General features: G+C 37.1%; 1 protein-coding gene across 1 annotated transcript; it reads left to right on the top strand.

Moving 5' to 3' along the window:
* The first annotated feature begins 2,033 nt into the window (after positions 1–2,033).
* Positions 2,034–14,111, top strand: LOC148647075 (scavenger receptor cysteine-rich domain-containing protein DMBT1-like). Its single transcript, XM_088608664.1, has 6 exons — positions 2,034–2,115; positions 4,825–4,883; positions 5,571–5,885; positions 6,327–6,641; positions 8,762–8,882; positions 13,454–14,111. Exons 1-6 carry the CDS (start codon positions 2,057–2,059, stop codon positions 13,857–13,859), a joined length of 1,275 nt encoding a protein of 424 aa, XP_088464790.1. The 5' UTR covers positions 2,034–2,056; the 3' UTR covers positions 13,860–14,111.
* Positions 14,112–14,318: the final 207 nt, after the last annotated feature.

Raw genomic sequence — 14,318 nt, 5'->3', positions numbered from 1 at the left:
TTCACAAACACAACACAAGTGAGTAAATTGCAAAATGGTGGAAAATAGATAATACTGTACGTGGATATATGATACACAAGCAAGGAATGAGGAACAATGAGAACAAGGAGCAACAAGCAAGGTAATACAAACGCAAATAACACAAACAAAAACTAAACAAGCAAAAGCAAAGCCAAAGCTAGAGAAACAAGCGAAAAACCGGGCAATGAGCAGAAAGTTGAGCCAGAGCTCTCGAGGTCAGAACTTTTTCGGTATTTGAACTTGAGTTCTTGTTGCTGATTGGCCGAGAGTAATGAGGTGATGACATCACAAATGTAGAAACAGATAAATGATGAACCAATGGAAAACAAAATACCTGAAAACTGAAAATGTGGAAGAAAACAAAAACATGCGGACCTACACGGGGTCGTAACATGCACAATCCACTACTGTCCTTCTAAAGCCTTGTCTTTGAAAGAGTCCTGAATCAGCAAATCTCAGACTGAGAGCTTGACTAGGCTCCAAGTGACTTGGAACTGGAATGTTCAGTGCCTTATGCAGACCATTTGAGAGAGAGGACCTAAAAGAGCACTCTAAACAAGTGTAATTTACGGAAGACAGGAGTTTTGATGCAAAGTGTTTTAAATTTGCATCTGCACATCAGAGATTTCGACATACTTAAATTTGTTTAGTAACTAAGTAGATAGCCCTGTAAGTAATGCATTAAGTAGTCTATTTCCAGCATGTGTTTCAAATGACAACACAGTGTCAACAATTATGACATGGCAAGCAGATGGAGAAAGCCACATCTTGATGAGAAGCTGAGGAATCCCAGTGAAGGTTCAGAGAGCCATGAGAGCAGACGGAAACTGCCAAAGCAGATAGGAGTCCAAAGACTGGTGGAGACAGGCAAATGGGACAGGCAATAGCAGAAGGGCTGATCTGAGACTGTAGGTGAGTGCAACTATCAATGCTGATCAGGGCAGGGTGGCTGTGATACCACACAGGGCTGTAGGGCAGAAAGTCTGGTTCTTTGCCACTGTTCCAGCACTAGCCTGTATAGACGGGATGCTGGCAGACAGAACGGGTTAAAGACAGACTGAGAAATACTCAGGCTGAGTGTCCTCTGGAAGCAGACCAGTCAAGCACTACCTTGTACAGAAGGTACAGTAGCTGAATGACAGAACACCGGATCAGTGGTGGATCAGGGTTTACAGCATATGTCCAGTCCTGATGGAATAATCACCCGTTTTTTGGAAGCAGGTCCTCACAGCCCCAGGAGGTATTCGACATTTTTTGTGAATGTGGCCACTAACAAGTGGGAGCTAAATAAGTAACTGACTATATGCAGATGATTAGGTATTATGCTGCATTGACCATTCCTCCTTTGCTCCTTTTGGTTCTTACTGTATCTGTCTCCCTGTTGCAAGTTCAATTCTGTTTAGTACCCTCACACAATCTAATGAAACCTCTGTGTAGTATCTGTTAGACTTCAAGGCAAATAGTATGTCTTTCAATCTTTGTTGATTGTCACATGGGCTACAGAATAGGAGAACCTCAAAGTATGAGGAAAACAGACATGAAGAAGAGAAAAACAGCATCATACTTGACAAACGCCCTGCCCATTCTTTGGAAAAACTCCAGTAGACAAAGCCACAAAGCAACTACCCTGTACAGCTTTTCTCACCCTGTGAAATTTAAACTATGGACTTCAAAAATTAACTTGTTATCCTTTCTTGGTGTCTATGGAAAACAACAGGCAATACTTCATGTTTTACTTTTATTGTTAATTTTGATGGTTTAATATACATTCTTGTTTAAATAAAAATAAAAGCATATATAGTGTACTTCAGACTCTTCTGAAGAAAGTGCTTTTGTTCTGTTGATTGCTCCCTAATAGCCAATAAAAAAACTCACATAATTTATTGTTACAATTTCGAATTGTACCTGTAAATTCACAGATCACTATCAAGTTTATGCTATTTTTTGTGTATCATAAAATAAGTGATAACTAATAATTCAGCTGGGACAATTAACAACAGTGATTGGCTTATTTGCTCACCACACACAGATAAATATGGCAAGACCAAGAGAAGCCAGTATTTGCACACTGTATCCTTCACAAACAACTAGCACGTAAGTATATTCATATGGAAAAGAATTACATATTTCAAAAAGATAATTTGTAGATCTGGAAACCTCACAATACATTTCAAAGCTACTTTGTTTATACATATATAAACAAATGTTTTTTTTATTAGTGTAGGATCATTATTAAATAATTTATATAATATTTTGCCATACAATAGTATCAGTATATACTGATGTGAAAATATTCTTAAGGTACTTACAGTACAGAACATTAAGTGAATACTTTGCATCTTTGTTAAGTTTTTAAGGAATCCATGATAATTTTTTTTCTCAATTTTGGCGGCTGCAGTATCAATAGATTTCCCCAAAAAAATAAATAATAAAATGTAATAGTACTGTAGTTTTAATTATATTGATATATAATTAAATATTATGTTGTGAGGCAATTTATGTATTAATGCAATTTAGGGAGGTAGAATGTCTCCTGTATCACGATGTAGTTTATTTTTCCTCTATAATTTTCTTTGTGTTATTTCTATGCAGGTATATTCTGAAATCTTCAGCTGATATTTCAACAGATAAAGAATAGTTTTTTTTAGTAGCAATACATTCAAGACAATATTAACAATGCTTGAAAAAAATACACAAACTAAACTCTAAATCACATATTACTACAAGTAATATTTTGGATAAGGCATTTAAGATTATGTATTTCCACATATTGAGATATAAAAGTTATAGCTGTATTAATTATATTTGTATTATATAGTACATTTTTTAGTTGAAAACTATAAGTATGAAAATAAATCTACCACTGCATGTTCTTAGAAAATAAAGACATATGTAGGATAATGATTCAATATTTTAGCTTAATTTATGAATAACCTTGTTACACTTCATTGACTGATTATTTCAATCTCTGTTGTTTGAGTGTTTACCTTGTCATTAGTGAAAAAGTTGACAGGACACAGGTGGAGGTGATTTCACTATTTGAATATGTTGGAAGAAAACACAGAAACCAATATGCAGTACTTCTCACGAAAGCTATGCCTCCATGAAATGGTAGAATTTGAGGCTGGGGTTACTAACTGCTATAACAGATTGGCATTTTTTTTAATATGAAACTGTAACTCAATGCATTTGTTGCAGTTCTAGGTGATAAATTTGTTTGGAAATATATTTGCAAAGAATATATAATGTGAGCTTCTTTCTGTTTCACAGCTACTGGGCTGGAGTACAGCCTTGGGGAACCTGTACGTTTTGCTTCTAAACTGTCTGCCTCTCTTGTGTCTCAATGTTGTGTTTTGGATATACCATTTAGTCCTATTAAAGCCTCTTGTGAACTGTCTTCTTTTAAAATATATTTGAGTCTGAGTCCACTATTTCTGTGACCAATATCATCCTTGTTGAGTAAGGATATTTTGCTCATGTAAGTCTGCAAAACAGAGAGATTTAAGAGCTCAAATTTTAAATACCTATTGTGTTCTCCTAGTTGAGATGAAAGCACATGTGATATGAATGTACTTTACATGCTGTATAATAATAGAAAAATGCAGTTTTAGTTTTATATAGTTTTCAAAGAACTCAACATGATTTACATTTGGGGAGCACATAACAATAGTAAAAAGCAAAAGGAAACTAAATATACATAAAGTACAAGCTCTGTTGAGTTTCCGAAGGGTTTGGGTGACTTCCGCTGAAATATCTATCGGGCAGTGTGTGCAGCCAGATACTGCAGAAGCAGATCTCATATTAAAAGATGGTCCTTATTTTTAATTATGCAATAATTTAAATTAATGGAAGGCTGCATGAAGTGCATTACCTGTGAACAGGAGAACCTCACAATCCACTCTAAATTCCAACGGGAGCTTTTACAAATTATACAGGACAAGCATTGAATTGAGACAGTTACTAGAGGATCTTCAGAATTCTTCAGAAATCTTCAAGGCATACAGTATAGAAGCCTATTTTGTGCTCTTGAAGATACTGGAGTAAGTTTACATCTAGTCTAAATGTGTAGCATTAAGGACATATTTCAATATCAGATATGCAGAGCAGGCACCTGAACTGAGCAGTGTTATAGAAGCAATAAAACATAAGAAAGGTTGTAAACGAGAGTAAGGCATTCAGCCAATTGAAATAATTTGGTTTTCAGTTGCAATTGATATGAACATCTTAACTACTTGTTGAAAGATATAATACGATTGGTTATGATTGTATGGCTAGGTAGCTTGTACAAGACTCCCTGCACTTGTCAGCAATAAATGCCATCTCCCAATTGTTTGCCGAGAATTGAATTTTATATTGAATGTCATATAATTCTTTTGAATTTGGGATCGTCTGCAAACTTAATAATTTTACTAACTATACCAGAATATAGATATATAGATTATATATAGAATATAGAATATTTTTCGATCTTTGAAATATTGTGTGGTACTCCTGTGGTACTTGACTTTTGATGCTTGAATAGCATCTATTTTCCCTGAGTTCAATTGGAAAGATACCATTAAACCCATTAATTTTATGTGCTTCTAGAAAATGAAATACTCTTGCCACTTTTGTGCTAATGCTGTTTAATACATAAGTGTTATGCAAATTGAAAGCACATACATGTATTTATACAGTGTATACAGTTAATGCATTTCTAAAATCACAAAATGGGTGTAGAGTTTGTATATGTACAAAACATACAAAATGTTAATTTAAAAAGCAAACCACAATAACTTAAAAATGATTGTTTCTCTTTTTCAGAATGCTTGCCTTTTTGGTCTTTGGTATTCTCTTTAGCACTGCCGTCTCAGGAAATCAAAGTAAGTATCTTTGACACATGAGCTCTTAAAGACTGTGTTGTGCCAGCATACAGGATATTCTAAGTCTGGTCTTTACCTCATACTTACAGCCTGCTTCTGAAAAGGTTATTCATGAACAAAAATGTAAGCTCACCGTTGGCTGCTTTTGAAAATAAGTGAAGGACACAGTATTTTATACTGGCATAAGATGTCTTTATATTTTGGTCAACATACTAAAAAAAAGAATTTACTGTTCTAAAGGTGGTGCCAAAATCCATGCATTTCATGAGAGTTCCCAAAGCGAGATGGATCAACTTTTAGAAATGTTTGATCCAGATTTTCATGTGCTGTAGTGTTTCCAGGATCCTGGAAATAATTACAGCTCTGGATGCCCATTTCTGTAGCTCATGAAAGTATGACTGTTACTTAACATTTTCAGGTTAATGAATGGGTCTGTATATTGACGGTGTGTCTTTGTGTTAACATTAATGTTTCTTCTGTGATATTTTACTAAATACTACAAATAGAGATGGGGCCTAACCTGGGCCTTTGTGGAACATTCCCACATGCAAAGTGAAAAAAGTGTAACAATATACTATATACAGTATGTATGTCTTTCTTGCTTCCCGGGTAGAAAGAGTGCAAAAAACATGTTTTTTTATCTTCTTGAAAATGATAGTAATGAACTGAATTTGTTTTGGATTGCAGGAAGTGTGAATGTTAGGCTGATCAATGGAACTGATCGCTGCATGGGAAGGGTTGAGGTGTTAAACAACAACCAGTGGGGAACTGTGTGTGATGATGGCTGGACTTTCACTAATGCTGAAGTCGTCTGCAATGAGCTGGACTGTGGGGCTGCCATAGCTGCCCCTATGTCTGCATTCTTCGGCCAAGGCACTGGCACAATCTGGCTAGATGACGTAGCCTGTACTGGAAATGAGATGTCCCTATTACAGTGTCCATCAAGTGGATTTGGAACTCATAACTGTGGCCATCAGGAGGATGCAGGAGTTATTTGTGCAGGTAGAAACCTCTTTTTTATTAACCTAAAGGGGAGTGGGAGTATATCAAAGGTTTGGACAACAAAAAGAGCCAGGAGACATTGGAAACTCAATTTGGAAATTGGAATTTGGAATTCTCATCTATTTCCAGAAACTGCCTAATCAAGTTACCATCTGCCTATAAGTCAATGGGGCAGAAAGTAAAAACTTCATTTCCAAATGCATACAATTTGAGCATCATTCACACAGGTCTGTACCCATTCCTACTTCTTATTGAGGGGAAGTTTTGGTTTATTTTGCTAAACTGGATGGCAACTCTATTTTATTTCCCATGACTTAAGAACTGTAATTGGTGTGGTGAACAGAATGCTTAGCTGTAATGAATACTGCTTATTAGTATAACTAATTCACTCTCAGTTAATCAGACCATGCTGAACCGTGTTTCTCTGTCACTGAACAACAGGAACCGGGCGTGTCAGGCTGGTCAATGGGATGGATGTCTGCTCTGGGAGAGTGGAGGTCCTGCGCAGCTACCAGTGGGGCACAGTGTGTGATGATGGTTGGGATACAGCTGATGCTCAGGTGGTCTGCAGGGAGCTGGGCTGTGGGGCTCCTCTGTCTACACCAGGCTCTGCATATTTCAGACAAGGCACTGGTCCAATCTGGATGGATGATGTAAGATGTAGCGGAAGTGAACCATCTCTCATTACGTGTCAGTCTAATGGACTTGGAGTCCACAATTGCAACCATGGTGAAGATGCAGGAATCATCTGTTCAGGTACAAATCCTGTAATATACATAGAAATAGTTTCATCATCAAGATTTAATCTTCTGCTACATACAATACAATGCAATAAGGCAAGTGTCAATCACAAACGATATGCTGTGTTGGATAAGAGCTAATGAAATACCCAATTTAGGATTATATATCACCAGAGAAACAGTGCCACCTAAATCGCTTTATTGCCTGTCTCTTCTTGAGTCTTGTATCACAATCTTAGCTAATTCACATAAGGTTCTTAATTTCAAAGGGTGACAGAAAGCAAAAACAGACAGATATTGTGAACATAAATAAAACATGGCCTGTGAACCAGCATTTTATACTAGGCACAATAAAAGACACCTCTGTATGCTGCATTATTGAGAGCATTCTACTTACACATTCACGTTACAATGTGAGGCTGAAGGCCTATGGGCCTATCCTCACCTCAAAGACCATATACAAACATCACACCAAAGAATTCACCATCTACCAATCCATCAAGGATGCAGAAGAAAACAAAAGACATGTTAGCATACACATTTGTAAATTCTTGTGATACGAATAGAACTTTCACCAGGGGATTGTGTGTATGGTTGTGGGAGGATGTAGTGACAAAACGGCAGCCAAAATGACCGAACAATGTACTACAGGAATGTGTGCAGAGGATGAATGGAAAAAACTGTCATTTATGGAGCAGGGGCTACAAGTACTGTATGTAAGGAAGTATGAGGAAATTCAGGTGTCATTCCAACTTCCTGATAGGAAAATGTTGATCACTGATACCTGATTTGTCAAAAAAGTTGTTTGCTGTGAATCTGCTGTTTTTGAATCTTCCCACTCACAGGAAAGGACATTCATTTTAGGGGCAAGGCTTGAACTTGAAATTTATTTCCATATGTAACCGGTACTGGTACAATGGAATTCTTACTTTGTAATTTGTAAGTTTCTTACTTTCTTACTTAATTTGTAAGTTTCTTAATTTCTTACTTTGTTCGGCAATTGTTAAACTACTTACAAATTTGTTCTGGGTATAAAGGGCAGAGGTTGGTGGCTACAATTGTAGAGGAACTCTATAAGAGGCAAAAAAAAATGCATCTTTAGGGTCTTGTTTGTAAGGGTTTCAACAACTTTTACAGGCTGTAAACCAGGTTTACAGGTTTACTGAAGCTTAGATGTTACCACTGTGAGCCAGGGCTGTGAATTGGAATTCTGTTGCAGGAGAGCTCAAACACCAAAGTAATGCCAAGATCAGGTGCCTTGCATCATCCAGGGCATCCAGTGCTTCAATACTCCAGTGGAGGCAGACTGTGTTGCATGTTCTATGGGAAGAAAAGTACAAGAAGAAAACCAATAGCAATGTTACAGGGTCCTGTTGGGGAAACTTTCCTGTGCAGCTAGAGCAATAGGGCGCTGCTGCAAGAGAAATCCTGGTGCCACCACATAAAACTAAAAGGTGTTTTATTCTGTACACTGGACTCTGCAGCTCCAAGTCCAGCACTGAAAACCACCACTGAACCAAAAGTCCCATGTTAACAGCAGTTCTGCCTCCTTGCAGCTCCTCCACAGCATTGCCTTGCTAGGGTCATCCTTTTATTGCTGAACTCCCTCCTTTTTGATACTGTTGACTCTTAAAGGCCTAGTACAATAAATTTCACACTTCTTTTCCCTTTTTCTAACATTGCAATCAATAATATACACCTATCCATGTGTCCTATGGGGGTGGAAAATAGGACCTATTCACTCGGGTGTGAACAGGATGGGGAAAACAGCTAACCTGCTAACCGGTAGAGAGCACTGTAATGTCAGGTGCTCTGGACACAGGTGGCCGTCCAGCTACTGTCAACAGACACCCTCACAGTCGTGGCTTTGTGTTGTGATACTTTTACTAATGCAATACACATTTATTGTTGTACATCTGTGTATACAAAGTTCCTTTGATTAGGTTGTAGTACACTATTTCACTTATAGTTATATTTTTATGTAATTGTTAGCTTGTGCAAATGTCTTGCGAGTTTAATTATTCTTTTCAAAGTGTCTAAATATTTCCCATTGCCATTTTCATTAATATATTGTTTCCTCATACAGTATATGAAACTTTTATATTGTTCTGAAGATATATTGTATTCTCTTTCCAGTTCAGTCCTACTCTAGTGCTATAGGTGTTACTGGACATATTTCTTTTTCTTCTTCTGGGCCTCATGAATATGGACATGTAACCTCCCTGAGGGTCTGGAGCAACATCAATTTCATAACTGGGTAAGTAGGGCTGAAGTGAGTAATGTCACTCCTGGATTCACAGGATTGCCTATCCTTCCAATGAATGGCAATGGGCAGTTCTGATCATAGCAGTTTTGATGCTGGTTATGGTATCAATACATAGCATCCATTCAGATCTTTGCCATTAAAGCAAAATGCTGTGTAACAGTGAAAAGTAAAAAAAAAAACAGTAAAAGTGGGGTTCTGGGTAATAGACTGCTGGATGAAAGAAGACTATATTAACGTGCAAGTCTGCTAGGTGTGCACACTCACCAGCTAGTGAGGCAGCTCTCCTCAGTGAACAAAGCAAAGAGACTTGCGCAAAGCCCTGACATGCTCACAACAGAGGAAGGAAATGGGAAATGCTGGCTTAGTTCTCATATCTCATCCAGGGGTACCAGATACCTAACACTACACAAACAAACAATGGACTAGGCTAGGCCAAAGCGAGCTGTGGAATACACCAAAAACGACACACGTACTTTGAATCATTCACAGTCTATTTCACTCCCAGCATCAATATGTGTTGATGCATACAGATGCAGCGGTAAATGCGCGGTAAAAACCCGCGGTACAGTAACCTACCCGCAGGGCACCGGAGGGCACCGCGGTAAGTGATTGGCTGGCCAAAATGACCGACAGGGGCACTCGTGGTGCATTGGTTGGTAGTGAAAAGATTTAATCATTTAATGTCTTTACTTTGCACATTTTAATCCGCTTAGTTTTGAATATTTATATGGAATTTTACCACTAAAGGGACATTTTAGTAGCTGAGCATAAAAAGAAGAGGAGCATAATGCATCTGAAGGTCATAAACAATATGATACACACCAGTCTTCCATTTCTCCCTAAACATTTTAAGCATGAAAGTTTTATGAAACGGTACCCAAATATGTGATTGCTGTATAGAATGAATTTTAATTTTTAAAAATTATTTAACACGAAAATTAAGCTGTTTACATCTTCCGCCTGAGTACAGTCACCCGTTGCTACCCAACGCAGAAACACAGCCACTAACTAGCGAAGAGAGGACATTAGCTAGCCAATATAATAAAGAAATAAATGATTATTTTGTTTATGTCTTTTGCACATTTATTTGAAAATTTCCATCGATTGTACAAGCACTTGGAAACTGTCCAATCCCTAGTTCATCAGGCATTTTACCGGTCTGGCGCCGGTCTGTGTCTTCTAGGATATAATGCCAGCGAACTCTTGTTTTTATGTCCACTATAACAGACAATCTCCTTTGCTTTTAACCGAGCGTTTAATAATTTCCTAAAATGAAAATGATTTACTTTATTTCCCTCACGGGATCAATAAAAGTATCTATCATCTGACTAAACTATGGGACAGAATTCTGGGGTCTCCCCATACCAGAGATTATGGTAGGGCTTCAGAATGGTGATTGGCTGACACCATCTGACACCCCTCTGATTGGAGAAAAAAGACGTGCTGGTTTGCTATACATACAGTATTGTACCAGGAAAAGGATTTCTTTCTATTCGAAACGTGTATTTTAAAAGTTTAAGAAGTAAAAACCTTACTGCGTACACAGATTTAGTTATTTTTGTCTTATGCATAATAATGTTCACCGCCCTGTCTAGCAAATTAATAATAAACTTTATTTTATATAGCGTTTTAAACGAATAAGTAATTAGATTGCTCATAAACCTAATCACTTGCTTTTTCTTTTTATTTAGACTCAGATTTCAACTATAGATCGTATTATTAATAACCATAATAACAACCAACCAACAAAAACAACCATATAAACATAATACCAACCAAAATCATAGATAACGACCACAATACAAAATCAAATATATCAAACCATTATACTCTCGCAAATTCCTCCATTATCATAATCCCGCCCCTTATGCAAAACCAAACCCTCCTCCCATCCCAGTTTATCCTCTTTATCATCCTCAAAATCCACCTCAATTTTCAACATAAAGCATTACTGCTTACTGGGTTTTTGAGGGGGGGGGGAGGTGTCTTTCGCTGGAAATCTCGCCTGCTTCTACTTTATGAGTACAACCCCCTCTCTGCCGGAGTGCTGGCTGTGACGAATTAAACCGGTTTCACAGGTATTTTCGAAGTAGGAAGTACAGTGTTAACTTGTAGCTGGGCTCCTCAATGGAATGGCTTTAACATGCTAATGCGTTGGTTTAACAGTCCAGGAGTGGCAAGCTTCCAATGTCAACTTGACTCGATTGGAAGACAATGAACGTATTTTAGCCCTAAATAAATTAATAGCAAACATGGTTTACATAAAATACATTTTTCCAAGAAAGTTTATAATAATACGATCTATAGTTGAAATCTGAGCCTAAATATAAAGGAAAAGCATTTTCAGAGTGCAATCACGCTGTGTTTATGTAGAAAAAGCGATTAGGTTTATGAGCAATCTAATTACCTATTCGCTTAAAACGCTATATAAAATGAAGTTTATTTAGAGATGAATAGGAGCATACTGTAACGCGTGTGAAGGCCATAAACAATATTAATTTTGGAACATAAACATACAGTACTGTATATGGCTGGTCATTTTTTCAAAGAAATGTTTGTTAAAAAATAAAGTCATAGTTCCATGGGATTCAATCACAGACCATGTGACATGGGAGTCAGGAAACTAACACACAGCGCCACCAGATTTGATAACGCTATAAAAATAATATAAAATAATGTGACTAGGCACAGAACAAGTTTACAGCACAGTACAATAATAAATGCTGACCATGACTTTAGAAGCATAAATGACCTTACACTCAATTTAAACACAAGCTGTCTTTAGCCCTCTAAGCTGGTTCATACAGAAATGTAGAGATCCAGGCTCAGAACACACAGCTTCATTAGCGAATACATATGCAGGACAACTAGAGAAGACGTTTTACAGAGGATGGATTTTTAGAAACATCCCATCAGTGACATCACGGAAGTCAACTCCTAGGTACTGTAACTGTCGTGTGGATAGTTTCACAAGAATCAGACAAAGGTTTAAGCATCGCTTGTTCTAGATAAAACTGAAAAAAAAAACAACAACCCATAATGTACTTCTTTGCGGCTCTGTTTGCCCAAATGATATATTCACAACGTGAAATCTAGAAAATAATATTACGTAACCAAAATCTGCAATATGGAAACAGAACCTGTGTAATTGTTGATAGATGATGTACTTGTAACATTTTTACAAGACGAACGACAACATTTAAAAAATGACTTGTATGTACTTGATATCTCTAATCAATCCACGGCAACATTGTTAAAAGCAGAGTCCCAGCACAAAACGAAACTAAAACGCATACCGTTTCGCGCTTCTTATTAGTTTAATTATGTTTTCTTTAAAGTACCTAGACCAGCCATATACTGTATGTTTATGTTCCAAAATTAATATCGTTTATGGCCTTCACACACGTTGCAGTATGCTCCTATTCTTTTTATGCTCAGCTACTAAGATTTCCCTTCAGTGGTAAAATTCCATATGAATATTCAATACTTAAACGGGCACAGTTAAGACATTAAATATACATATACATACTGTATACAGTACACTTTGCATACGGTAATATGTTTATGTTCCTAAATCAATCTCTTTTATGAGCATGTGAAAGGCATGGTGAATCGATTCTCAAAAATTACTGTACTTTGCATGATTGGAAACAAATGCGTGATTGCGAAATGCTGTGGTGTTACTTTTACAAAGACGGTCAATGAAAAAAGGAATGTGGACCAGGGCAATACTTTGAGTTTACACTTACAGCTTGTCCAAGGTCATTCATTATTAATACTATTAGTAATATCTTCGTTAAAGACTTTGATGGCTACAGCTCAAACATGAGAGGTTGAGCTTTGTTAGCTCCACCTTGCGGAAATTCCGGATACTATTATTTTGCTTGTCGTATTATAGGAGAATTTACGGTAACTAGCGGTATTTACCGGTAACTCACGGTATTTACCGGTAACTTGCGGTAGACTGCGGACAGCGTACCGGAAAATAATGCGGTACCGCCCGCGCATTTTGAATGGCTGCATCTGTACAAAACCAGTGCAGTATCCTCAGCTCTCCTGAGGTATGAACCAGTGTTTCCATAAGCACTTAGAATACTGTTATACAGTGGATATGTGAAACCCCTGGAAATGAAACAGGAGCTTTTATGGTTTTCATTAAAATGGGATCCCAAACACAGGGGGAGACAATAATACATAATTTATCTGCATTTACTGTAGAAGCAGCTAGACACCTGAATGATGGTTTGTGATCTATTTCAAGAAGCTGAAAAAATGCAAGGGCTGGACATTTAGGACTGTAATATCATACTATAGGTCCTACAATAGAACATGTATATACATAGAAATGTCTGTGGGGAATTTTTATTTTCACACACACACTAGTGTGGCTGCAGATCATTGCAATATTTATGTTTTTATTGCAGCATATTGGATTGGTCTTTTTTCTTTGTTTTTATTGTTATGTGATTTTGTTTCTACTACAAAATGTTATTTGTAAAATGAAATATTCCTTACATCCTCTATCACCGTGAAGACTGAGCTACTTCTAATTGTTTTTTCAGAATTCAAATAAAATATGGAAAACGATGGAGTCCAGTGTATGGCTACCCAAATGGACAGGTGCAGGAGTTGCAGCTATACCAGAAGGAGGCTATTATCCAAGTTTCTGGAAGACGTGACTCTCATATAAACCAGTTAATCTTTTCCACCAACAGTGGGCGTTCCTTCATTGTGGGCTCTTCCACTGGCTCGGTTTTCAATTTCTACCCTGTTTATCATGGGGCTGAGCTCAGATACATCACTGGAAGTTGTAATTTTGATGGAATCTCTTCCTTTGGTGTCCAGTGGGATAGGGTAGTTTATGGAGCTCCAATCAACACAAGATTAAATGTCAATCTTTCCTCTGATCTAAAGGCAAAAGATGAAACAAATTTGAACATGATCAAGGAGATTCACAGTGGTCCATGAATGATGTGGACCTAGTGAGGCAAACCATCTGTGTTATATTCATAGCCAGATCTCATATATAAGTTTATACATTCAGCTCTGTATAACCTCTAATTGTCCAAAATAATTTCTAAGCTTATTATACAGATCATGATTATTGTAAAAGTTATACAATGTTAACTGTCATAACATCCCTGCAAAATTTTAGATTAAATCTCCTACCATGCTGTATTTTTGAAAAAAAAAATTAAAACACCTCATTGTGTATGTTTATAGGCTGGTTTGATTCCTGTTGTCTTGAATGAAAGGTGATGCATTGCAGGTGCTCACGGTTTGAGGATAACCTCTGCATAACATACCTCCACCAAGAAATCATTACATGTTGGTTGTAAGAGTAAAAATGGCATTTATCCTTGACATTTGCATTGACTTCTTTAATGGATAGTGGAACAAAGGAATGTTTGTATCTGTTTGAACTAC

This window comes from Lepisosteus platostomus, chromosome 16 (assembly GCF_059453375.1).
Source record: "Lepisosteus platostomus isolate fLepPlt1 chromosome 16, fLepPlt1.hap1, whole genome shotgun sequence".
NCBI classification, from domain to species: Eukaryota; Metazoa; Chordata; class Actinopteri; order Semionotiformes; family Lepisosteidae; genus Lepisosteus; species Lepisosteus platostomus.
This window is presented reverse-complemented; position numbering and strand designations above follow the sequence as displayed.

Bases quoted from the DNA above. Each gene is read 5' to 3' on its own strand.
- LOC148647075 (XM_088608664.1), top strand. From the start codon at position 2,057: ATGGCAAGACCAAGAGAAGCCAGTATTTGCACACTGTATCCTTCACAA. The intron at 2,116-4,824 runs GTAAGTATATTC...TCTCTTTTTCAG, and splicing joins CCTTCACAAACAACTAGCAC to AATGCTTGCCTTTTTGGTCT. The intron at 5,886-6,326 runs GTAGAAACCTCT...ACTGAACAACAG, and splicing joins TGCAGGAGTTATTTGTGCAG to GAACCGGGCGTGTCAGGCTG.